Here is a 26,569-nt window from a genome sequence, read left to right on the forward strand (position 1 = left end):
CAAAATCTTTTGTCTTTACTAAATTTTGAAATGCTCCGGTTAAAATTATGACCTTTGTGTTGTTAGGGTCGGTGTCAATCCAGTTCTAAAAATAAGATTATAAAGCAATAATTCGAGGCCAAACTGAACTCATAAGCGCACTGACAGACAGCTCCTCGAACAGTCATGTGAGCTTTTGGAGATTCTCATTTTGCCTTTTTATCCAGTAAACCTGCACGAAAACAAACCAAGCACAGACGGGCATGTCCAGACATGTGAGGTCAGTTACCTTTAGAGTTGGGGACCTCCAGAGCGCACATCCAGACTACTGATGGGAATCCCGGCTCTTTTTAGAGAACCGGCTCTTTTGGCTCGGCTCACTAAAAAGAGCCGGCTCTTTCGGCTCCCAAGTGGCTCTTCAGATTTTTTGGTGCTTAAATTAATTTATTACCAACAATAATGTAAAGTTATGTGAAATATAAATTACTAATGTAAAAAAAATGCACTATATCAAATGTTTATTATATAAATATACCTTTATTTAAAACCAACCTGTTAACATAAGAGATGGAACAGAGAGCGAACACAAGAGGAAGGTTCAAATGAACATTTACAAAAACCAGGACCTGAATCTGTAAACAGCTAAAGCATCATGAGACAAAAAAGGTTTTCCAAATATTCCAGACTGAGTCCAGATACATCCTGTTGGTAGAAAGAAGAAGTGGGAGGAGGAATCAAGAACTGGAAAGATGTTTTTCCTGTAACAGAAATGTTTTTAAAGATGAAGAAATAAAGAAACCACAGCGATGATGTTCACAAAGAAGTCAGAAAAAGGACAGAAATGTGAAGCTGATATGAGACTGACCTACTACGCTAAACAAAAATACAGATTTCTTGAGTTTTTTGTCCACATTTGGCTTTTGATTTACCAGAGGTGTTCTGCACTAGAAAATTGTGCGTTCCTTAAATCTTTTTTGTGTGTTGCACTTAATGAGTAACATTTTTTTCTTTAAATGAGGCTGAATTCTAAACCTTAGACACAGAATCTCTTTATAACTTTGCTCTTTTTACATCTTGTCTCTTAAACAGATGGCGGCGACAAAAGTTCCAGAAGTTCGTGATATCACACGAATTGAGAGAATTGGTGAGTTTCCATATGAATGTATATATAGAATTGACTTTTATTGATGTTAATCAGGGCATAATGGCAGCTCACAGTCTAGTAATGCTTAGGATTCTATTGGAGTGTGTTTGGATTGATATTGTTGTACATAAAGTGTTGGAAATCAGATGTTATTCTTAATAAAGGGGCAGGTCATGTGTCATGGAATGTGCATAAGTAACTTGACCCACATCCTTTCATTCTTATCATATTTGTTGTTTTGTGTTCATTTTAGGTGCACATTCTCATATTCGTGGCCTTGGTTTGGACGATGCTTTGGAGCCCAGACAGGTGAGTCTGTTTGACTCTAACCTGTGTGAAAAAAGATTAGTTAATTTTTTGACTGAGATTATGTGTCTTATGCTGCCCTCATGTGCTATGGGAATTATGGGAAATACTACTTACGAACTCCAACACTGCACATGAACAGCTCATGTTCCCAACAAGGTTCTAATAGTTTTGGATTTTTCATTCTAGTTTAATTTTATTTAGTTTTGACTTTTTTTTCTTTAATTCTATTCGTTTTAATTCATTTTCAGAGCAGGTTTGATAGTTTTTATTAGTTTTCTTTTTTTTCTAAATGCTTAGTTTTAGGTTTTTATATCTTTTTTCCTCCTCGCCGTCATATTCTAAGAAATCCCACACAGAACTTTCTCCCAACTTTAGTCTCCATGTTTCCAGGTAGAGTGGGGACCAGAAGATGACAGGAAACCACAAGTGACGGACCAAAAAGTGTTGTATGGTGCTGCTAGCTAAAATTGCTAGAGCGAAATAAATTGATTTCGTATCAGTCCGACATTGACAAAGACAAAAACTGAGGGAATTTTATCCCTAATTTTTATCCGTTTTAGTTAGTTTTGTAAACACACAATACAGTTTCAGTTAGTTATGTTTTTTTTCTTTTAATTATAGTTTTTATCTATTCCAGTCAACGAAAATGTTTTTTCAATTCTAGTTTTCATCAATTCGTTAGTTTTTTGGTAACGATAATAACCTTGGTTCCCGATAGCACCTGAAGGCAGCATCAGGCTGCTTTTGTCCACATGTGTCTGGTCCTTTCAGATGCCAGACCTTGTCCTGGTCCGTCTGCTGATGCTGACTGTGCGTTGGGCTCCTTGTCCTTTTCCCTCCAGGTGTCCCAGGGGATGGTGGGTCAGCTGGCCTCCCGTCGGGCGGCCGGCGTCATCCTGGAGATGATCAAAGACGGACACATCGCCGGCAGAGCCGTTCTTATCGCGGGCCAACCTGGCACAGGAAAGACGGCCATTGCTATGGGTGAGGACACACAGTGCAGTCTGATCAGATCAGACTCCTCTGGAGGTGACGCTGCTGTGTGACGTCGGCGTCGTTGGCAGAAGTCCTGTTTTTGTCAAGCCGCAGTTGTTGTTCCGACGTTGACTTTCCATGTAAAGGTTGAGCGGAAACTGTCGTTTTGTTTTTTCAGGGATCGCCCAGTCTCTCGGCCCCGATACTCCTTTCACAGCGCTGGCAGGAAGTGAGATCTTCTCCCTGGAAATGAGCAAGACGGAGGCGCTGAGCCAGGCGTTTAGGAAAGCCATCGGTGTGAGGATCAAGTACGTGAGCCAACATAGCAGCGGCGTTTGGTTCAAAGTGGTTTTATTAAATATAGAGTCATCCACAAAAGCAGAATACAGTCATTGTTTTGTTTTTTCATTCTCAAATCCATGAACATTCCCACCCTGTTGCACCATGAAAGAGACTATTACTACCGCTAAAGAATATTTCTTTTTATATCACCTTTCTTAAGTGATTCATCACCATTTATCACCAGGAGAAAAGAGACGACTAAACTAAAACTAAACTGAAACTAAGCATTTAGAAAGAAATGAAAACTAATAAAAACTAGCAAACCTGCTCTAAAAACAAATTAAAACTAACTGAAAAAAAGTCCAAACTAAGTAAAACTAAACTAGAATGAAAAATCCAAAACTATTAGAACCTTGTTCAGAACAGGTTTCCAGGTACTGATGAACTTGTTGACACATCCTCTTATAGAATATCAAATTTGTTGTGATGTTAAATGATGTAAAAGATCCAGAAACTAAAACTTAAATGTTGGAGCTTGTTTATCTTTCCATTTCGGCTGTAATAGTCTGTGAGCTAGAAGAGTGGTGAAGGCATTTACATTTGTAGATTTTTGGTTCAAATCAAAAGAATGTGATGGAATGCCAAACAGAACAGCGGCGTTTTGACTTCCTGTTGTGTGGAGTTAGTCCTGACCTGGTGTGTTTGTGTGCTTTATAGGGAAGAGACAGAGATTATTGAAGGAGAAGTGGTGGAGATCCAGATCGACCGCCCAGCCACTGGAACTGTATGGGTTTCATTTATTCTGTCCTTCACTGTTATTGGATTTACATAGTTTTAGGGATGGAACCATTACTGGTAGAACCATAAACGGTGGTAAAATCACAGACGGTCAGTATTACCGTTTAAATTGTAATTCTCATGATAACTGTGTTTGATTACTGCACTTTTAGGGGAAAAAACCCTATGGAAAGATCCACTTTTACGTCAAATATTTGAGTATAGTTTGAATTTATTACAATTTTAATTTTCTATACCTAATATTTGGAACCAATATTCACTTTTAAAGCCTTTGAAAAGGTTCGTTAAACATCTGTGTGTTATTTAAGCAATAAATTATATACATTTTTCAAATCAGATTTTGTATATTTTGTGTATTTTTTGTCCTTTTGTGTTTTTAAAGTAGGTTAAAGTGAAAAAATAACAGACAGATGCTATAGATGAAGTTGTGCTGAAAAAACAGATCCAAACATGGGTATAGTAAACATTTGTTTCTATAGTATATAAAGGCCAAATCGAAAGGACTGAAAAACAGACAGAACAGACTCAGACCACTAAGGGTTAATATGTGAATGTTTCTGACACAGAAGGGACAGTGGGGGAATTATTTCATTTTATTTTTTTAAACACAACTTGGTTAAATTCTTTCAGTGTGTGTATCAGTACTTTTTGAACATTTTCAGCACAGTTTCAATAATACCACGATAATAATGATAACTGTGATAATTTTGGTCACAATAACTGTCATATGAAATGTTCATATGGTTCCATCCCGACATAGTTGGGTATTTAAAGGAAACAGAACCTGAATCAAGACAGAACATTTTTCCTGTGGTGTGTAAGCATTCAAGATGAGCCTTTTTTTAATCTCCTTTTTGTTGTTTCTGTCCTTTTCCAGGGTGCCAAAGTGGGTAAACTGACTCTAAAGACGACCGAGATGGAGACAATATACGACTTAGGAAACAAGATGATCGACAGCCTCAGTAAAGAGAAGGTCCAGGCCGGGTCAGTTCACCTCTGTTTGACCTTTAGTGGTCAGTTCACCTTTGTTTGACCTTTAGTGGTCAGTTCACCTCTGTTTGACCTTTAGTGGTCAGTTCACCTTTGTTTGACCTTTAGTGGTCAGTTCGCCTCTGTTTGACCTTTAGTGGTCAGTTCACCTCTGTTTGACCTTTAGTGGTCAGTTCGCCTCTGTTTGACCTTTAGTGGTCAGTTCACCTTTGTTTGACCTTTAGTGGTCAGTTCGCCTCTGTTTGACCTTTAGTGGTCAGTTCACCTCTGTTTGACCTTTAGTGGTCAGTTCGCCTCTGTTTGACCTTTAGTGGTCAGTTCGCCTCTGTTTGACCTTTAGTGGTCAGTTCACCTTTGTTTGACCTTTAGTGGTCAGTTCACCTCTGTTTGACCTTTAGTGGTCAGTTCACCTTTGTTTGACCTTTAGTGGTCAGTTCGCCTCTGTTTGACCTTTAGTGGTCAGTTCGCCTCTGTTTGACCTTTAGTGGTCAGTTCACCTCTGTTTGACCTTTAGTGGTCAGTTCACCTTTGTTTGACCTTTAGTGGTCAGTTCGCCTCTGTTTGACCTTTAGTGGTCAGTTCACCTCTGTTTGACCTTTAGTGGTCAGTTCACCTCTGTTTGACCTTTAGTGGTCAGTTCACCTTTGTTTGACCTTTAGTGGTCAGTTCGCCTCTGTTTGACCTTTAGTGGTCAGTTCACCTCTGTTTGACCTTTAGTGGTCAGTTCGCCTCTGTTTGACCTTTAGTGGTCAGTTCGCCTCTGTTTGACCTTTAGTGGTCAGTTCACCTCTGTTTGACCTTTAGTGGTCAGTTCGCCTCTGTTTGACCTTTAGTGGTCAGTTCCAGATCCTCCAGGTCTGTTCTAATCCTGTGTCTGTGCTTTTGTCTCAGAGACGTCATCACTATCGACAAAGCCACCGGAAAGATCAGCAAGTTGGGACGTTCCTTCACCAGAGCCAGAGATTATGACGCCATGGGAGCTCAGGTAGGGGGTGGAGTCTCTGGATCATAGATCTGCGTTTCCAGAAGAAGTCCTAAAGTTTAGACAATAGAGTGAATGGATTGTGAACATAACTTTCTAGTCACAAGAACTTAATTGTTGCTGTTGAATGAGTTTTGGGGGAAATCTGTGTTAACCCTTTCATGCATAGTGGTCACTACAGTTGACAGCTATTCAAAGCTGTTCTCCTGTACAGAAGGGCAAAACAGTATTTATCATCCTCTAGTTGTTCCAGTTCTCCTCCTAAAGATGACAGAGGTCTGTAACTTTCATCAGAGGTCCACTTCAACTATGACAGACAAAAGGAGACAAAACATCCAGGAAATCACACTGTAGGATTTTTAAAGAATGTATTTGTAAATGATGGTGGAAAATCAGTATTTGGTGAATACCAAAAGTTCAGCTCAGTTCTTTGTAACAGACTCTTTGTTGTCAGTGCCAGAGGTCAGAGGTCACAGGTTTCCTTCAGTCTTCACAGGTCTGCTCACACTGGAGCTGGTATTTGGTCCATTCCTCCTGCACATCTCCTCTACAGCGCTGATGTTTATGGGCTGTCGCTGGGACACACCCACTGTCCACTCCCTCCACAGATGTTCTATGGGGTTGAGCTGTGCAGACTGGCTAGGCCACTGCAGGACCTGGACATGCTTTGGACGGAGCTGCTCCTTGGTTGGCCCGGCGGTGTGTTTGGGATCATTGTCATGGAAGACCAGCCACGTTCCATCTGCAATGATCTGACTGATGGAAGGAGGTTTGGGTTGAGATCTCACCATACATGGCCCCGTTCATTCTGCCCTGAACACGGATCCGTGGTCCTGTCCCCTTTGAGGAAAAACAGCCCCAAAGCAGGAGGTTTGCACCCCCATGCTTCACAGGAGGTCTGGTGTTCTGGGATGAACCTCAGCATTCTTCTGCCTCCAAACACCACCAGTTGAGTTTGGACCAAACAGTTCTATTTTGGTTTCATCTGATCACATGATCTTCTCCCAGTCCTCTGGTGGATCCTCCATCTGCTCTGGGTCAAACTTCAGACGGACATGCCTGGACATGGGCTGGCTTAAGCAGGGGGACATGCCTGGCCCTGCAGAAGCAGGAGTCCCTATGGGCCTAGTGTGGTACTGATGGGAGCCTTTGGTACTTTGGTCCCAGCTCTCTGCAGGTCATTCATCAGGTCCCTCTGGGCCTAGTGTGGTACTGATGGGAGCCTTTGGTACTTTGGTCCCAGCTCTCTGCAGGTCATTCATCAGGTCCCTCCGTGTAGTTCTGGGATTTTTGCTCACCGTTCTCATGACCCCACAGGATGAGATCTTGCGTGGGGCCCCAGATCCAGGCAGATTATCAGTGGTCTTGTATGTCTTCCATTTTCTTCCAGTTGCTCCACAGTTGATTTCTTCACTCCAACCTGCTTATCTATTGTAGATGGACTCTTCCAGCCTGGTGCAGGTCTACAGTTTTCTTCCTGGTGTCCTTGGACCGCTCTGTGGTCTGGTCCATGGTTGAGTTTGAGTCTGACTGAGGCTGTGGACAGGTGTGTGTTCTACAGAACCAGTTCAGACAGGTGTGTGTTCTACAGAACCAGTTCAAACAGGTGTGTGTTCTACAGAACCAGTTCAAACAGGTGTGTGTTCTACAGAACCAGTTCAGACAGGTGTGTGTTCTACAGAACCAGTTCAGACAGGTGTGTGTTCTACAGAACCAGTTCAGACAGGTGTGTGTTCTACAGAACCAGTTCAAACAGGTGTGTGTTCTACAGAACCAGTTCAAACAGGTGTGTGTTCTACAGAACCAGTTCAAACAGGTGTGTGTTCTACAGAACCAGTTCAGACAGGTGTGTGTTCTACAGAACCAGTTCAGACAGGTGTGTGTTCTACAGAACCAGTTCAAACAGGTGTGTGTTCTACAGAACCAGTTCAAACAGGTGTGTGTTCTACAGAACCAGTTCAGACAGGTGTGTGTTCTACAGAACCAGTTCAAACAGGTGTGTGTTCTACAGAACCAGTTCAGACAGGTGTGTGTTCTACAGAACCAGTTCAAACAGGTGTGTGTTCTACAGAACCAGTTCAGACAGGTGTGTGTTGTACAGAACCAGTTCAAACAGGTGTGTGTTCTACAGAACCAGTTCAGACAGGTGTGTGTTCTACAGAACCAGTTCAAACAGGTGTGTGTTCTACAGAACCAGTTCAACAGGTGTGTGTTCTACAGAACCAGTTCAGACAGGTGTGTGTTCTACAGAACCAGTTCAAACAGGTGTGTGTTCTACAGAACCAGTCCAAGCAGGTGTGTGTTCTACAGAACCAGTTCAAACAGGTGTGTGTTCTACAGAACCAGTTCAAACAGGTGTGTGTTCTACAGAACCAGTTCAGACAGGTGTGTGTTCTACAGAACCAGTTCAGACAGGTGTGTGTTCTACAGAACCAGTTCAAACAGGTGTGTGTTCTACAGAACCAGTTCAAACAGGTGTGTGTTCTACAGAACCAGTTCAGACAGGTGTGTGTTCTACAGAACCAGTTCAAACAGGTGTGTGTTCTACAGAACCAGTCCAAGCAGGTGTGTCTTCTACAGAACCAGTTCAAACAGGTGTGTGTTCTACAGAACCAGTTCAAACAGGTGTGTGTTCTACAGAGAACCAGTTCAGACAGGTGTGTGTTCTACAGAGAACCAGTTCAAACAGGTGTGTGTTCTACAGAACCAGTTCAAACAGGTGTGTGTTCTACAGAACCAGTTCAAACAGGTGTGTGTTCTACAGAGAACCAGTTTAAACAGGTGTGTGTTCTACAGAGAACCAGTTCAAACAGGTGTGTGTTCTACAGAACCAGTTCAAACAGGTGTGTGTTCTACAGAGAACCAGTTCAAACAGGTGTGTGTTCTACAGAACCAGTTCAGACAGGTGTGTGTTCTACAGAACCAGTTCAAACAGGTGTGTGTTCTACAGAACCAGTTCAGACAGGTGTGTGTTCTACAGAACCAGTTCAAACAGGTGTGTGTTCTACAGAACCAGTTCAGACAGGTGTGTGTTCTACAGAGAACCAGTTCAGACAGGTGTGTGTTCTACAGAACAGTTCAGACAGGTGTGTGTTCTACAGAACCAGTTCAAACAGGTGTGTGTTCTACAGAACCAGTTCAAACAGGTGTGTGTTCTACAGAGAACCAGTTCAGACAGGTGTGTGTTCTACAGAACCAGTTCAGACAGGTGTGTGTTCTACAGAACCAGTTCAAACAGGTGTGTGTTCTACAGAACCAGTTCAAACAGGTGTGTGTTCTACAGAGAACCAGTTCAAACAGGTGTGTGTTCTACAGAACCAGTTCAAACAGGTGTGTGTTCTACAGAACCAGTTCAAACAGGTGTGTGTTCTACAGAACCAGTTCAAACAGGTGTGTGTTCTACAGAACCAGTTCAGACAGGTGTGTGTTCTACAGAGAACTAGTTCAAACAGGTGTGTGTTCTACAGAACCAGTTCAGACAGGTGTGTGTTCTACAGAACCAGTTCAAACAGGTGTGTGTTCTACAGAACCAGTTCAAACAGGTGTGTGTTCTACAGAACCAGTTCAAACAGGTGTGTGTTCTACAGAACCAGTTCAGACAGGTGTGTGTTCTACAGAACCAGTTCAAACAGGTGTGTGTTCTACAGAACCAGTTCAACAGGTGTGTGTTCTACAGAACCAGTTCAAACAGGTGTGTGTTCTACAGAGAACCAGTTCAGACAGGTGTGTGTTCTACAGAACCAGTTCAAACAGGTGTGTGTTCTACAGAACCAGTTCAAACAGGTGTGTGTTCTACAGAACCAGTTCAGACAGGTGTGTGTTCTACAGAACCAGTTCAAACAGGTGTGTGTTCTACAGAACCAGTTCAAACAGGTGTGTGTTCTACAGAACCAGTTCAAACAGGTGTGTGTTCTACAGAGAACCAGTTCAGACAGGTGTGTGTTCTACAGAACCAGTTCAAACAGGTGTGTGTTCTACAGAACCAGTTCAAACAGGTGTGTGTTCTACAGAACCAGTTCAAACAGGTGTGTGTTCTACAGAACCAGTTCAAACAGGTGTGTGTTCTACAGAACTAGTTCAGACAGGTGTGTGTTCTACAGAACCAGTTCAAACAGGTGTGTGTTCTACAGAACTAGTTCAGACAGGTGTCATTAATACTGGGAACCAGTGGAGGACAGAAGAGCTTCTGAAAGCAGAAGGTCCAGCTCTGGGATAGACACAAATCTGGAAGGTTTGTTATTGACCAAATACTTATTTTCCACCATAATTTACAAATAAATATTTTAAAAATCCTACAATGTGATTTCCTGGATGTTTTTCCTCATTTTGTCTCATAGTTGAAGTGTACCTCTGATGAAAATTCCAGACCGCTGTCATCTTTCTAAGCAGGAGAACTGGAACAACCGGTGGCTGAATAAATACTTTTTTGCCCAGCTGTAACAGATGTTTTCCATTTGTTTTTCTGGTTTCAGACGCAGTTCGTCCAGTGTCCAGAAGGGGAGCTGCAGAAGAGGAAAGAGGTGGTCCACACCGTTTCCCTCCATGAGATCGACGTCATCAACAGTCGGACTCAGGGCTTCCTGGCGCTGTTCTCCGGAGACACCGGCGAGATCAAGTCTGAAGTCCGCGAGCAGATCAACGCTAAAGTGTGCGAGTGGAGAGAAGAGGGAAAGGCCGAGATCATCCCAGGGGTAGGTTCACCGGGTTAGGGTTCGTACATCTGCATTTACAGAGGAAGGCGGAAAAACTGGGAATGGAACTGTCTAAAGTCACATGAACTGAAATGTACAGTTGAGGACAAAATTATTAGCCCCCCTTATGAAATTTTAAGTTTCTTCAAGATTTTTCTCAGTACTTTTTTAACAGAGCAAGGAATTTTCAACATAGCATTTCTGAACATACTAGTTTTCTTTAGAAGGCACAAATTATTTATATTTGCACACCAAAACAGCATTATTTAGAAAAAAACTAAAATAACCAGGGACATTATCAGCCCCCTTTAAGAAATGACCATTTATGAAGTCATGGCACAAACCACTTTTGTGCAGTGATGTGCTGTAACTTCACAGGTGATGTGTTTAAAAGTGATCAGCTGAATCAAGTGATTTCACTGAACATCTAAGTTCAAACATGGTCTAAAAGCCTCAGTATGGCTCATTGAGCTGTCAGCTGAGAAAGCACCATGCCCAAAACTACAGAAATCTGTTTGGACCCGAGAAAAAGGATTATTGATGTAGACAAAGCAGGAGAGGGATGCACAAAGCAATCCAAGCATTTCCAAGTGTCAAGAACTGGAGTGAGAAGTAGAATCCAGAAATTCAAAAACAGCCCCACAGTACAGAACAAGACTTACAGAGATAGGAAGTGAAAGATTTCAAAGACCCTGGAAAGAAAACTAGTGAGAGATGGGTCTAAAGAGCCCAGAACAACTGCCAAGACACTGGTGAAGGACTTGGCCACATCAGGAATCCTAGTCTGTAAGAAGACAGTCACTAGAGCTCTGAACTGGAATGGACTGAGAGGATGCAGACCAAGAAAAAGTCCACTGTTGAAGAAGAGACACCTTTAAGCCAGACTTAAATCTGCTCTGGACAACCTGGAGAAACCTTCTGCATACTGGAAGTGTGTCCTATGGTCTGATGAGACCAAACTAGAGCTCTGTGGCCACAGAGGCAGCGTTTATGTTTGGAGAAAAAAGGCGGAGGCATAGAACCCAAAGAACAGCGTCCCTACAGTGGAACATGGTGGTGGGAGTATTGTGTTGTGGGGATGCTATAGTGCATCTGGAACTAGAAATCTGGTCAAGGTGGAAGGAATCATGAGCAAAGAAAGATGTGGAGATTCTGACAGAAAACCTTCAGCAGTCAGCAGTAACACTGGGTCTGGGTCACTGCTTCATCTTCCAATATGACAACAATCCAAAACATACATCTCTCTTGGTGAAGAGCTATCTTCAGAAGACCAAAGTGAATGGAACTGAGTGGCCTGCACACAGCCCGGACTTTAATCCCATTGAAAATATTGGGGGTGACCTAAAAAAGAACATCCATGCCAGAAGGCCACCAAATCTGGAGGAGCTGGAAAGATCTGCCAAAGAAGAATGGGCTGGGATTCCTCAAAAAAAGTGTCAGAGACTTGTAATAAAAAAATACTATGACTGCAGGCTGTTATCCAGCAAAAAGGAAACACAACTGACTATTAGGATCAGGGGGATAATAATATGACCCTGGTACTTTTTGTTTTTTGTGGAATATTTTCATTTCTGTGTGCAAACTAAAATCATGTAAGCATCCAAAATAAAAGTAGGATATCTAAAAAAGCTGTGTTAAAAATGTGTTGCTCTGTGTAAAAGCACTCTGGAAATACCTTTAAAACAATGACATTTTTGTAGGGGGGCTAATCATTTTGTCCTCAACTGTAGCTATTGAATGAGTTTGGAGAGAAATCTATGTTCAAATGAAGTAAACTTTGTGTGAATTGGATTAACATGTTTTTATTTATTTATTTATTTATTTTTGGGGGTGGGTGGTTTTTTTTTTTTTTTGTTTTTTTTTTGTTTTTTGTTGGGTTTTTTTTTTTGTTGTTTTTTTGTTGGGTTTTTTCATTTGTTTTTTTTTTTACGGTGCATTGTATTTATTGTTGGTTTTATTCATTAAATCTTTTTGTGATCTCCTGTGAAACAAGCGGTCCTTCTCATTTGTATGGTTTATTATCATTCATTTGGCAATAAACAACACAAATGGAAAGTGTGCGACTACAGATCACCCATTCTCATCTGTTGTCCTGGTTCTGCTCTAACTCCGACTGTTCTGCTTCTGCCTCCAGGTTTTATTTATTGATGAGGTCCACATGCTGGACATCGAGTGTTTCTCCTTCCTGAACCGAGCCCTGGAGAGCGACCTGTCCCCGGTTCTGATCATGGCCACCAACAGAGGCATCACTCGGTACCGTTTACATCTGCACTTTCTTCCACTAAAAAAAATTTACATTATATAGTCTAAATGTTATCTAAAATTAACGTTTATTTGCAAAATAGTATAGCAAACTATGACATGATCAAAAACAAATTCATTTTAGCCAAAAAAAAGTCTGTTTTGAATGTCTGGGGTCACCAGAAATCTGTGATGTTAAAATAGGGTCACAAGCCAAAAAAGGTTGGAAACCACTGTTATATAATATACATTTTTATTAGGAAGTTTTAATTTTTTATTAATTACTATAAGTTTCAGGCGACCCCATTTGAAATCCAGGTGACCCCACGTGGCTGAAAACCACCGCCATAATCAGAATGTGGTGGTGCAGTGGATAGAACTTTAGAAGGTCCTGGGTTTGATTCCAACACCAGTCGATGACTTGTCTGTGTGAAGTTTCCAGTGTCTCTCCGGGTACTCTGGCTCCTCCCCCCATCCAAAGACATGCACCGATAGGTTAATTCAGGGCGGTCAAACTCATTTTAGTTCAGTTCCACACTGAGCTGTATTTGATCTGCAGTGGGCCGAACCAGTAAAATAATAACAGAATAATATAGAAATGATGTCAACTCCAAAATTTTCTCTATGTTTTAGGGTAAAAAAAGTAAAATTAAACAATGAAAATGTTTACATCTACAAACTATCCTTTCAAACAATGTGAATAACTTGGACAAACTGAAAGAATCAGTGTAATTTTAACAATATTCTGCCTCAGTTTATCATTTCCACATGTACATTATAGCTTACAGATCACAGTGGATCTACAAACACAAAACATTTGACAACAGGCAGAATATTATTAAAATTGTACTTCTCTTAAAACATTTCAGGTTGTTCATATTTGCTCAGATTATTCACATTTTTGCAAAATTATACTTTGTTTTAGTGTAAAAACATGAAAATATTTACATTTACAAAGAGAAAAAAAATGTGGAGTTGTGAGTATTTCTAGATTATTGTGATAATATTTTACTGATTTGACCCACTGGAGATCAAATTGGTCTGAATGTGGAACCTGAGCTAAAATGATTGTTCATATCTTCAGTGTAATTTTTGCATGTCACAAATTCATTCCCAGGGCCGGACTGGACCCTTTGGTGGGCTGGATTTGGCCCCCGGGCCGCATGTTTGACACCCCTGGGTTAATTGGTTTAATCTAAATTGCCCATAGGTGTGAATGTGACAGTGATTGGTTGTTGGTCTCTATATGTCAGTGCACACATGTCCATGCAACCCTCGAACATAGAGTTCAGACTGTGACAGTGTGTCTATATGCTGAACTGGTCACATGTCCAGGGTGAACCCCACCATAAGTACCTGGGATAGGCTCCGCCCCTGTGACCCCAGTGAGGATAAAATGGGTTCAGAAAATTAATGAATGGATGAAAATTACTGCTGTTGTCTGATAAAACACATCAGATTTCTATGATCACTTTAATAATCTGTTAACTCCACAAATCAGATAATGATCCGAGTATTAGTGTGAATGTAAACGGGATCATTGTCTGAAGCCAAACTTGTGAGACAAAACAAAAAAAAACATAATCCATTTCTTTTTCTTTTTTTTATTTTGTTTTTATTGGAAAAGGAGCAAGGTATCTCTGCATTAACATTCATACATATGATATCTATTGGAGTCTTTTTTGTATTTCTTATTTTATACATACCACACTGTTAACCCTCTGGTATCCCGTCCACCAAGGCCCTTACTAAACACCAAGTGTGCATTTTTGGCACACTTGTGGAATAATGTCAAAAAAAATTTCATACAGTTTGTTTTTAATTCTTTTACACTTTTTTCTATTTCATCAACTTGAGCCATAAATAAAAATACCAAATACTCAATAACTGTCACATCTTTTAACCCTTTAAATGTCATGTTTGTAATGGAAACAAACCTTTTTTTTTTTGGATGAAAAAACACCAAAAATTAATTTTTTTGAATATACTCCATAAAAAGTGGATCACATATTTGATTTTTTTTCATCCTGGCATATGTCAGTGATTAACTCCAACATCGGTTAATTTGCATTATTATTATTTTTGGTGCTAGGTCAAATGTTCAAAAATACTAGCATCTGTCACCAAGTGTGCGTAAAATGCACACCTATAAATCAAACTATTAAATATTATATATTGATTTATTTTTATGCTCTAATTTGATTTTATTTTGTAAATCCAGGTCAGTCCTAATCATACAGATCAAATAATTATTCATTTTACTTTATTTTAACCCTTTAAATGATCTCTTTTCATCATGATGTCACTATGTTTTTTGATGCAAAAAACACAAAATATGTTTGTTTTTTTTCTCCAAAATTCTACATAAAAGTTGGATCACATATTATTTGATTTTTGCAGCCTGGCATATGTCAATGATTAACAGCGACAATAACAACATTAATAACTTAATTTAGCCCCTCCCCTCTCAAATGAAGCCCAGATCTCAGTAAAAGCAGGATTTATGCCTTAATGCAGTGGTTCTTAACCATGTTGGAGGTACTGAACCCCACCAGGTTCATATGCGCATTCACCGAACCCTTCTTTATTAAAAAATACAATATGATTTTTTTCAAATTCAAGACACAGGCATATGTTTTACTGGTGCACAAAATGAACCGTGCATTAACATCACTGTGTTCAAAGAACAAAACCATGAACTTACAACAAATTCCATACCTTTTCACAAAGACATGACCTTTTTAATACAACCACACCAAAATGGTTTTAATTTTTAACCTTATGTATTCCAATAATGAACTTATTGTATTTATGCTATTTATCATTTTTAACATTTTAACACACACTCATCACCTAATTTCCATCAGGCTACAATAATAATGAATATTTACTGCAAATCAGTGACTTCTGCTGTTGTGTATGTGTATGTGAGGGCCGTCAGGTCAGCCCGGTTTTCGTTTCATCTCACTCCGAACTTTCCGAACCACGCAATTGTGACATAAAAAAAGATAATTGCATGTAGTGTATCAAAAAAAAAGTTCTCGTTATACTCCTTCAGTATTTTTGTGATCGTTGTTTTATTACGGCACTAGCTTGGCTTTAGCGTAATATGATTTTTCCATCCGCGACGGTGCGTCGGTCGTCACATGATTGTAACTGACCAGTGCGGTGACCAAAAAATGTAAACAAACGCTACACATGGCTGCCTCCGTGGTTAACAGGAAGTAGCAAAAGTCATAACAACGATGTGGAAAATACCCAAATAATTCATCGTCAGATGAGTGGAAGAGATTATAAACACTTCTGGATGTGTTGTAGTGCTATAAGCAACAACAATACACTGTGTATATTGGATGTCAATCAGAGAAAGAGTCTCCGAAGCCGTTTGTTTACATACACGGACCTAGCCCGACACACACACCCGACTAATGAGTCGAGTGTGTGTCTGGACCTCCGCCGAACCCCTGAGACTGACTCACCGAACCCCTAGGGTTCCATCGAACCCAGGTTAAGAACCACTGCCTTAATGGCTTTCGCATCAAAAACAGTGGTTCTAATGTTAGAAATAGTGTGTTTTATGCACACTGGGCAGACAGATGCTAGTCTGGTCATTTTCCTTTGTTTACAACGTGCACATTTTAGTTGGTGGACAGAATTTTAAAGATCATGCAAAAATGAACAACTGTTGAATTCTAACCTTATTTAAATTGTGAAAAATAATATGAAGTTTTTTAACACGAAGTGTAAAGTGTGCCTAAAAAGCACACCTGGATACCAGAGGGTTAAACAAAAAAAGAAAAACGCTAAAAACATATGAACTGAGTGCTTACAGTTTTGGTATTTCTCACTTAAAAAAAAGACAATCACAGCTTTTAATACATCTGTGTTCTTTAAACATTCCACATGTTTATGCAAAAGTCAAACATTCGTAAAAAATAAAGACAGGGAGATTAAAAAGAAGAAATTCTTAGAGGACTGATATAAATTCTGGGCATCTAGAGGATACAAACTGAATCCGTTTGTCCCAAATATGGTCACATTCCTCCCTCTGGATTCTGATAGTCGGTGTATTTTTCCATTTTGAACATTTGCCAGACGGTCTGGTACCAGTCTGCTAATGTTGGTGCAGTTGGCTTGAAACACCTTCTTCTAATAGATTTCTTGCTGGCTGCTAAAAGCACCTGTAATACTTTTGTATCCTTCCTCCGTTCTAGTGCTGAGACATCACCAAGATACAGATTTACAAAGTTATAGGGAACAGGAACCTTGAAGACCGATAGTAAAGTCCTGTGAATATCCCTCCAATACTGGTGCATGTGGGGTTAGTCCCAGAACACATGAGAAGGATTAGGGTCAACCCTAACCCCCTAACCCAGTCCCAGAACACATGATAATAATTGGCCTCCTGTGATCCACACTGTGTCCAACACTCAGAAGAACCATCTCTGTATTTACCCTGATGGGGGTCTTCAAAAATCTAACCATATTTTTCCAACAGTGCTCTCTCCATTCTAACGAATTAGTAGAAGACCACTGAAACTGACAGATTTCTTCCCATTTCTCATCCGAAATTCTTATTCCTGCTTCCTCTTCCCATTTATTTTTTATATGCAGAGTATTATCATTTCTTGCCATCATTAAAACATTATATAGCTGAGAGATGGCCCTCTTTAGTGTGGAGCTATCAGCTTGTTTTAAGGTTTTGTACCAGTTAGACTCAGTTAGTGTTAAGTTTGTGATTTTACATTCTTTATTAAAATAATCACACATTTGGAGAAACCTGAAAAAGTCTGTCTGTTCTAAGCCATATTTGGTTTGTAGGGCCTGAAAGCTTTGTAATGTCCCCTTATGTGTCAAAGATAAGTATGTTGTAAGTCCCTTCTTTTCCCAGGAGTGGAATCTTTTATCACTTCTATTAGGTAGGAAATCCATGTCATATGCACACCACCTGAAGGTTTTTAACATGTTGTCAATTCCACATATTTTTATTACTTTTTACCATATTTTCAGGGTATGTTGTAGCCATGAATTTAGTCCTTTTAGCTGATCTACGAGCCTTTTGTCTGCTATCATGGCCTGTATAGGGATATCCGGAGAAGTCTTCAGTTCTAAAATCTTCCATTTAGCTTTGTAGTCCTGATTCATAATCCATTTCTTTATAATGCATCCTTGCTGGTCTTAAAAATGATATGATATAAACAGACTGTTGTGGTATTCAGCTGTAAAAGTCAAAGACGTCTCATCTGGTCTTTATGGGTTCAGCTGGATTTTAAAGAAATGAAAACCTGGCGTTCCTTAGACAGCTGATTAGTCACATTTAGGGATGGAACCATTACCGGTATAATGATAAACGGCGGTAAAATCACAGACGGTTAGGTTACCGTTTAAATTCTAATTCTCATGATAACTGTGTTTGATTACCACACTTTTAGGGGAAAAAAACGCCTATAAAGATCTGGTTTTATGTCAAATATGTGAGTATAGTTTGAATTTATTACAATTTTAATTTTCTATCCCTACTATTTGGAACCAATATTCACTTTTAAAGTCTGTGAAAAGGTTTGTTAAGCATCTGTGTGTTATTTATGCAATAAATTAGATACATTTTTCAAATCAGATTTTATATATATATTTTTTTGTTTGTTTTTTGTCCTTTTATGTTTTTATAGTAGGTTAAAGTGAAAAAAATAATAGACAGATTATACAGATGAAGTTCTGCTGAAAAAACAGATCCCAAACATGGGTATAGTAAACATTTGTTTATATACACTATATTTCCAAAAGTCTTGTCTCCTCCATCCCAGTAATCAGACTCAGCTGTTCCAGTCCCTTCCATGTCCACAGGTGTATTAAATCCAGCCCTAGGCATGCAGACTGCTTTTACAAACATTTGGGACAGAATGGGTCTCTCTCAGGAGCTCAGTGAATTCCAGCGTGGAACTGTGATAGGATGCCACCTGTGACACAAATCCAGTGGTGACATTTCCTGGCTCCTAAATATTCCACAGTCAGCTGTCAGCTGGATTATAAGAAAGTGGAAGTGTTTGGGAACGACGGCAACTCAGCCACGCAGTGGTAGGCCACGGAAACTGACTGAGCGGGGTCAGCGGATGCTGAGGTGCAGAGTGTGAAGAGGTGGACGACTGTCTGCAGAGTCAATGGTACAGACCTCCAAACTTCATGTGTCCTTCAGATTAGCTCCAGAACAGTGCGCACAGAGCTTCATGGAATGGGTTTCCGTGGCCGAGCGGCCGCATCCGAGCCATACATCAGCAAGTGCAATGCACAGCGGTGGATGCAGTGGTGTAAAGCACGCCTCCACTGGACTGTAGAGCAGGGGAGGAGCCTTCTCTGGACTGACCAATCGCGCTTCTCCATCTGGCGATCTGACGGACGGGTCTGGGTTCGGCGGTCTCCAGGAGAACGATACTTGTGGGAGCGCATTGTGCCGAGTGTAAAGTTTGGTGGAGGGGGGGTTATGGTGTGGGGTTGTTTTTCAGGAGCTGGGCTGGGCCCCTTAGTTCCAGTGAAAGGAACTGGGAATGCTTCAGCAGAACAAGACATTTGGGACAATTCCACGCTCCCAACTTTGTGGGAACAGTTTGGAGCCGGCCCCTTCCTCTTCCAACATGACTGTGCACCAGTGCACAAAGCAAGGTCCATTTGGACATGGAGGACAGAGTCTGGTGTGGATGAACTGGACTGGCCTGCACACAGTCCTGACCTCAACCCCATAGAACACCTTTGGATGAATTAGAGCGCAGACTGAGAGCCAGGCCTTCTGTCCAACATCAGTGTGGGACCTCACAAATGCACTTCTGGAAGAATGGTCCAAAATTCCCATGAACACACTCCTAAACCTCGTGGACAGCCTTCCCAGAAGAGTTGAAGCTGTTAGAGCTGCAAAGGGTGGAGCCACGTCATACTGAACCCATAGACTAGGAATGGGATGGACCTGAAATTCATATGGGAGTCAAAGCAGGAGAGGGAATACTGTTGGAAATATAGTGTATATATAAAGGCCAAATCAAAAGGACTGAAAAACAGACAAAATAGGCTCAGACCACTAAGGGTTAATATTTGAATGTTTCTGACACAGAAGACACATTGGGAATATTATTTTATTTTATTTTTCAAAATACAACTTGGTTAAATTCTTTCAGTGTGTGTATCAGTACTTTTTGAACATTTTGAGCACAATTTCAACAATACTGCGATAATAATGATAACTGTGATAATTTTGGTCACAATAACCCTGATCTGAAATGTTCATTTGGTTCCATCCCTAATCACATTGTGACAACTTGGTTCAGTTGCACCAAGCGCACACACACACTCACACACACACACACACACACACACACACCCCTGAAGCATACCTGATAGTTCCGTATACACCCCGGAAATTGTCACCACGTCAGCATCGTCACCTGTTCACTCGGAGGTGGCGGCAGTTTTTAAATACCCCCCCCACACACATCCACATTCCACTGTCCAGTCAGCACAGAACGAAGAGTGTAGGAAGTGTCGGAGCCACCGCTCATAGACACGACACAGTACGGCCGTTAATCCCACTACTACGTCTGCTTAATCGTCAATATCACATCAGCTCATTCCTCTGCAGCAGAAGCTGGTCATCTCATAATCCAGCAGCCATAACCCGGACCAGATTTCCAGACTGACTGGACCGGACTGACTGACCGACTGACAGACTGAACGACAGAACAATGAAGACGAGGCGTGAGTAAAATGTTTTTTTTGTTTTCTCTAAAGCCCTGCATTGGAACTGTGCACTTGTCTTTTTTTATTTTACTAAGTAACAGTGGATGAACTGAATCTTTTTTTTTTAAACTGAGAAACTGTGGAAAACCCGGAGTGGAATTTTTTGTTAAAATGAACTGAACTGTTTTTTCCTTTTTACTGAACCCAAGGTGGAAATTTTGAGTTTGGATTTTGTTTGGTTGGTGGGTTTTGTTGAGTTTGGACTTTGGGGGGGGGGGGGGGGGGGACTGTGTGTTTGAATTTGTGTATTTTTTGTGCAATCATTGTTTAATACATGATTTTGAATTTTAACCCTTTCATGCATGAATTATGAGAACCTGAGTCGAGATTTTTTTCCTGAGTGTTTTTATTCGTCTTTAGGCATGAAAAAAAACAATGCAATTGAATTTTTTTTTTTTTTTTATGAACCTGTTTTTCATTTAGTTAGAAAAATATCCACTCAGCTGGACACCATGCATTTAATTTTTGAAGCAAAGAAACATGTATTTAAAGCACATTGTCAGAAAGTCATATACTGTGTGAAAACTATTCATTCATTTTTTTTTTTTTATTTCGAGCATTTACAGAATACATGCAAATTCAAAATTCCAAAATCATTCATCTACACTCGAAAAGGAGTTGGAAGACGAAAAACTATGAAACAAAAACATTTTTCATGCTGCTAATCTGATGTTTTCTCACATTTTAACATACTCTAATACTAGTTATTCCTAACTTCTTGGGGATAATATGCAAAAAAAAAACAAAAAAACTTTTGATTAAGAAAACTGTTAATTACAGACTAATAACAATTAGCAACTGATTTAAAGCATGTCACTGCAGATCAGGTTTATCAAGAACAGCAAAATTACAGTAATGGTATGAATGTCAGTGTATGGGATGATGCATAAGTGTCCACTGTGTTGGCTGATATAATGATAATAATAATAATAATAATAATAATAATAATAATAATGATAAGTTGCATTTCTAAAGCACTTTTCATTCAGCAGAATCTCAAAGTGCTGCAGAGAGAAGATATGGAACTAAAACAACAAAACCTTTGAATATACAAGAGAACAGCTGGAGAAGAACTGTCCACTGGAGTGACCACTAGAGTGTCCACTGGAGTGACCACTGTGCATGACAGGGTTAAATGGTTTAAATGTGATTTCTTTTTCTGTCATTTAATGTGTAGGGGCTTTGTTTAATTTGGACGTGCATCCTTTGTGTGGTTTGAGATACGACAAACAGACAAAAGACTGAACGGACTTTCCATCTTTGCTGTCAGGACACAGACCTTCCTGGCACCCCTTACAAATCAATAGAACAAAATAATATAGCGTCAAACTCAAACTGTCCCAACTTGTCCTTTCTCTCAGTATCCGTGGAACCAACTATCAGAGTCCACACGGAATCCCCATCGACCTTCTGGACCGCCTGCTCATCATTGCCACCTCGCCCTACAACGAAAAGGAGACCAGGCAGATCCTGAAGATCCGGTGAGAGCCCGCCCCCGTCACCTTTAACCTACGCCGTCTCCTTCTGCTGTAGTTTGTACCTGAAGCTGACCGCCGCCGCTTCGTTTCAGGTGCGAAGAGGAGGACGTGGAGCTGACGGAGGAGGCTCAGACCATCCTGACGCGCATCGCCCTGGAGACGTCGCTGCGTTACGCCATTCAGCTGATCAGTACGGCTGCCCTGGTGTGTCGCAAACGCAAGGTGAGACGCTGCAGTGGTTTAGTTTGACTGTGTTTTAGAGTCCGAACAGGTGGAAGAACAGAAAAAGACAAAGGGGTCATTCCATATAATTTCATCCAGTGGTTCCACCTGACCCTCTCAGATTGTTTTACATGTTTACATACTTCTACAACATTATATATGATGGAAAAATCCTAAATTTCAAGGCCCAATTGTAAATAGTTCCACAGTTCTGTCCATTTGAAGTTGGTCTATTTTCAGCTTCTATAACTTCTGAACAAGAGCTAGAGGTCTGAAATTTACAGAATCATTTCACAGAATCTATAGTCCTAAGAAATGGGAAAAGATTGACTTCACATGTAGAATTACATGTTACAGAGAATGACAGAGTAGATTTGATCCATGGTGAACCTGTAACCTGCTCCTTTTGTCCACTCATTCCACACAAACTCCTCCTCATATTCATTGTAAGTGTTCTATGTTCTATCTGTTCTACTGAGGGAATGGATCTGTGCAAAATGAAGGTCTATGTTCTGTTGTGGATGAGATGTGAACAGATGAACAGCACAAACATCTGTCCCACCTGCAGATGCACAGGTCAGCATCAGCATGTGGGATAGGTAGGATCACAACAGAGAAGACAGCATGTGAAAGGACAGGAAGGGACTACATTTGGACACCAAGCACACCTGGCTTCTAGAAATCCTTCTACGTTAAATGTTCAAATTAAATATGGACGTTTTCATCATCAGGTTTAAACCTGATGACGGTCTGATCACATTCACATCTGTGTGTTTTATCGTCTTCTTCAGGGGACGGAGGTTCACGTGGACGACATAAAGAAAGTGTATGCTCTGTTCCTGGACGAGGCCCGCTCCTCCCAGTACATGAAGGAGTACCAGGATTCATTCCTGTTCAACGAAACACGTGAGTTTAATCCACTGGTTTGGAACCTGTGTTTAGTTTAATCCACTGGTTTGGAACCTGTGTTTAGTTTAATCCACTGGTTTGGAACCTGTGTTTAGTTTAATCCACTGGTTTGGAACCTGTGTTTAGTTTAATCCACTGGTTTGGAACCTGTGTTTAGTTTAATCCACTGGTTTGAAACCTGTGTTTAGTTTAATCCACTGGTTTGGAACCTGTGTTTAGTTTAATCCACTGGTTTGGAACCTGTGTTTAGTTTAATCCACTGGTTTTAAACCTGTGTTTAGTTTAATCCACTGGTTTTAAACCTGTGTTTAGTTTAATCCACTGGTTTGGAACCTGTGTTTAGTTTAATCCACTGGTTTGGAACCTGTGTTTAGTTTAATCCACTGGTTTGGAACCTGTGTTTAGTTTAATCCACTGGTTTGGAACCTGTGTTTAGTTTAATCCACTGGTTTTAAACCTGTGTTTAGTTTAATCCACTGGTTTTAAACCTGTGTTTAGTTTAATCCACTGGTTTGGAACCTGTGTTTAGTTTAATCCACTGGTTTGGAACCTGTGTTTAGTTTAATCCACTGGTTTGGAACCTGTGTTTAGTTTAATCCACTGGTTTGGAACCTGTGTTTAGTTTAATCCACTGGTTTGGAACCTGTGTTTAGTTTAATCCACTGGTTTGGAACCTGTGTTTAGTTTAATCCACTGGTTTGGAACCTGTGTTTAGTTTAATCCACTGGTTTGGAACCTGTGTTTAGTTTAATCCACTGGTTTGGAACCTGTGTTTAGTTTAATCCACTGGTTTTAAACCTGTGTTTAGTTTAATCCACTGGTTTGGAACCTGTGTTTAGTTTAATCCACTGGTTTGGAACCTGTGTTTAGTTTAATCCACTGGTTTTAAACCTGTGTTTAGTTTAATCCACTGGTTTTAAACCTGTGTTTAGTTTAATCCACTGGTTTTAAACCTGTGTTTAGTTTAATCCACTGGTTTGAAACCTGTGTTTAGTTTAATCCACTGGTTTGAAACCTATGTTTAGTTTAATCCACTGGTTTTAAACCTGTGTTTAGTTTAATCCACTGGTTTGGAACCTGTGCTTAGTTTAATCCACTGGTTTGGAACCTGTGCTTAGTTTAATCCACTGGTTTGAAACCTGTGTTTAGTTTAATCCACTGGTTTTAAACCTGTGTTTAGTTTAATCCACTGGTTTGGAACCTGTGTTTAGTTTAATCCACTGGTTTGGAACCTGTGTTTAGTTTAATCCACTGGTTTTAAACCTGTGTTTAGTTTAATCCACTGGTTTTAAACCTGTGTTTAGTTTAATCCACTGGTTTGGAACCTGTGTTTAGTTTAATCCACTGGTTTGGAACCTGTGTTTAGTTTAATCCACTGGTTTGGAACCTGTGTTTAGTTTAATCCACTGGTTTGGAACCTGTGTTTAGTTTAATCCACTGGTTTGGAACCTGTGTTTAGTTTAATCCACTGGTTTTAAACCTGTGTTTAGTTTAATCCACTGGTTTGGAACCTGTGTTTAGTTTAATCCACTGGTTTTAAACCTGTGTTTAGTTTAATCCACTGGTTTGGAACCTGTGTTTAGTTTAATCCACTGGTTTTAAACCTGTGTTTAGTTTAATCCACTGGTTTTAAACCTGTGTTTAGTTTAATCCACTGGTTTGAAACCTGTGTTTAGTTTAATCCACTGGTTTGAAACCTGTGTTTAGTTTAATCCACTGGTTTGGAACCTGTGTTTAGTTTAATCCACTGGTTTGGAACCTGTGTTTAGTTTAATCCACTGGTTTGAAACCTATGTTTAGTTTAATCCACTGGTTTGAAACCTGTGTTTAGTTTAATCCACTGGTTTGGAACCTGTGTTTAGTTTAATCAACTGGTTTGGAACCTGTGTTTAGTTTAATCCACTGGTTTTAAACCTGTGTTTAGTTTAATCCACTGGTTTGGAACCTGTGTTTAGTTTAATCCACTGGTTTTAAACTTGTGTTTAGTTTAATCCACTGGTTTTAAACCTGTGTTTAGTTTAATCCACTGGTTTGAAACCTGTGTTTAGTTTAATCCACTGGTTTGAAACCTGTGTTTAGTTTAATCCACTGGTTTGAAACCTGTGTTTAGTTTAATCCACTGGTTTGGAACCTGTGTTTAGTTTAATCCACTGGTTTTAAACCTGTGTTTAGTTTAATCCACTGGTTTGGAACCTGTGTTTAGTTTAATCCACTGGTTTGGAACCTGTGTTTAGTTTAATCCACTGGTTTGGAACCTGTGTTTAGTTTAATCCACTGGTTTTAAACCTGTGTTTAGTTTAATCCACTGGTTTGGAACCTGTGTTTAGTTTAATCCACTGGTTTGAAACCTGTGTTTAGTTTAATCCACTGGTTTGGAACCTGTGTTTAGTTTAATCCACTGGTTTTAAACCTGTGTTTAGTTTAATCCACTGGTTTGAAACCTGTGTTTAGTTTAATCCACTGGTTTTAAACCTGTGTTTAGTTTAATCCACTGGTTTGGAACCTGTGTTTAGTTTAATCCACTGGTTTGAAACCTGTGTTTAGTTTAATCCACTGGTTTGGAACCTGTGTTTAGTTTAATCCACTGGTTTGGAACCTGTGTTTAGTTTAATCCACTGGTTTGAAACCTGTGTTTAGTTTAATCCACTGGTTTGAAACCTGTGTTTAGTTTAATCCACTGGTTTGAAACCTGTGTTTAGTTTAATCCACTGGTTTTAAAACCTCTTTTTACTCCAAACTCCATTTGAACATCACACATTTGTGTCGACTCCACACATTCAAAACGAAGACTTTTTTTTGTTGTTAAAATTAATTGAAAATGTTACAGAAGAGTTTGAGAGGCATTTACTGAAGCAACAGAAATGGAGAATTCATTATTATTACTATTATTATTGTTATTATTATTACTATTATTTTGTTATTTTTGTTATTATTATTATTATTAGTAGTAGTAGGAGTATTGTTATTGTTGTTATTGTTATTATTGTTAGTATTTTTATTAGTAGTAGTAGTAGTCGGAGTAATAGTAGTAATAGTAGTATTGTTATTATTGTTATTGTCATTATTATTATTAGTATTATTATTAGTAGTAGTAGTAGTAGTAGTACTGTTGTCATTGTTATTATTATTACTATTATTTATTATAGTTATTAGTAGTAGTAGTAGTAGTAGCAGTAGTAGTAGTATTGTTATTATTATTATTATTACTACTATTATTTATTATTAGTAGTAGTAGTAGCAGTAGTAGTAGTATTGTTATTATTGTTATTGTCATTATTATTATTATTAGTAGTATTGTTATTATTAATATCATTAGTAGTAGTATTGTTATTATTGTTATCATTATTACTAGTGTTATTTATTTATTATTATTATTAAAATTAGTAGTAGTAGTAGTAGTAGTAGTAGCAGCAGCAGCAGTAGTAGTAGTATTGTTATTATTATTACTATTATTTATTATTGTTATTATTATTATTAGTAGTAGTAGCAGCAGTAGTAGAATTATTATTGTTATTGTCATTATTATTATAGTATTATTATTAGTATTGTTATTATTATTATTATCAGTAGTAGTAGTATTGTTATTAATATTATTATTAGTAGTAGCAGTAGTAGTAGTATTGTTATCATTGTTATTGTCATTATTATTAGTAGTATCATCATTATTATTATTATCAGTAGTAGTAGTAGTAGTAGTAGTATTGTTATCATTGTTATTATTATTACTATTATTTATTATTGTTATTATTAGTAGTAGTAGCAGTAGTAGTAGAATTGTTATTATTGT

At 39.4% G+C, this 26,569-nt stretch overlaps 1 protein-coding gene across 1 annotated transcript in view; it reads left to right on the plus strand.

Moving 5' to 3' along the window:
* Positions 1 to 1,038: 1,038 nt before the first annotated feature.
* Positions 1,039 to 26,569, plus strand: part of ruvbl2 (RuvB-like AAA ATPase 2) — a gene marked incomplete at its 5' end in the record, with an annotated part of 39,437 nt that continues 13,906 nt past the window's right edge. Inside the window, 12 exons of the mRNA XM_030129917.1 lie at positions 1,039 to 1,123; positions 1,377 to 1,432; positions 2,275 to 2,416; positions 2,586 to 2,715; positions 3,407 to 3,473; positions 4,365 to 4,471; positions 5,369 to 5,462; positions 9,932 to 10,150; positions 12,285 to 12,403; positions 21,535 to 21,654; positions 21,744 to 21,873; positions 22,665 to 22,779. Of these exons, the coding sequence (XP_029985777.1) occupies positions 1,039 to 1,123; positions 1,377 to 1,432; positions 2,275 to 2,416; positions 2,586 to 2,715; positions 3,407 to 3,473; positions 4,365 to 4,471; positions 5,369 to 5,462; positions 9,932 to 10,150; positions 12,285 to 12,403; positions 21,535 to 21,654; positions 21,744 to 21,873; positions 22,665 to 22,779 (1,384 nt within the window). The remainder of the gene's footprint in view (positions 1,124 to 1,376; positions 1,433 to 2,274; positions 2,417 to 2,585; positions 2,716 to 3,406; positions 3,474 to 4,364; positions 4,472 to 5,368; positions 5,463 to 9,931; positions 10,151 to 12,284; positions 12,404 to 21,534; positions 21,655 to 21,743; positions 21,874 to 22,664; positions 22,780 to 26,569) is intronic.

This window comes from Sphaeramia orbicularis, unplaced genomic scaffold, assembly GCF_902148855.1.
Source record: "Sphaeramia orbicularis unplaced genomic scaffold, fSphaOr1.1, whole genome shotgun sequence".
Lineage (NCBI taxonomy): Eukaryota > Metazoa > Chordata > Actinopteri > Kurtiformes > Apogonidae > Sphaeramia > Sphaeramia orbicularis.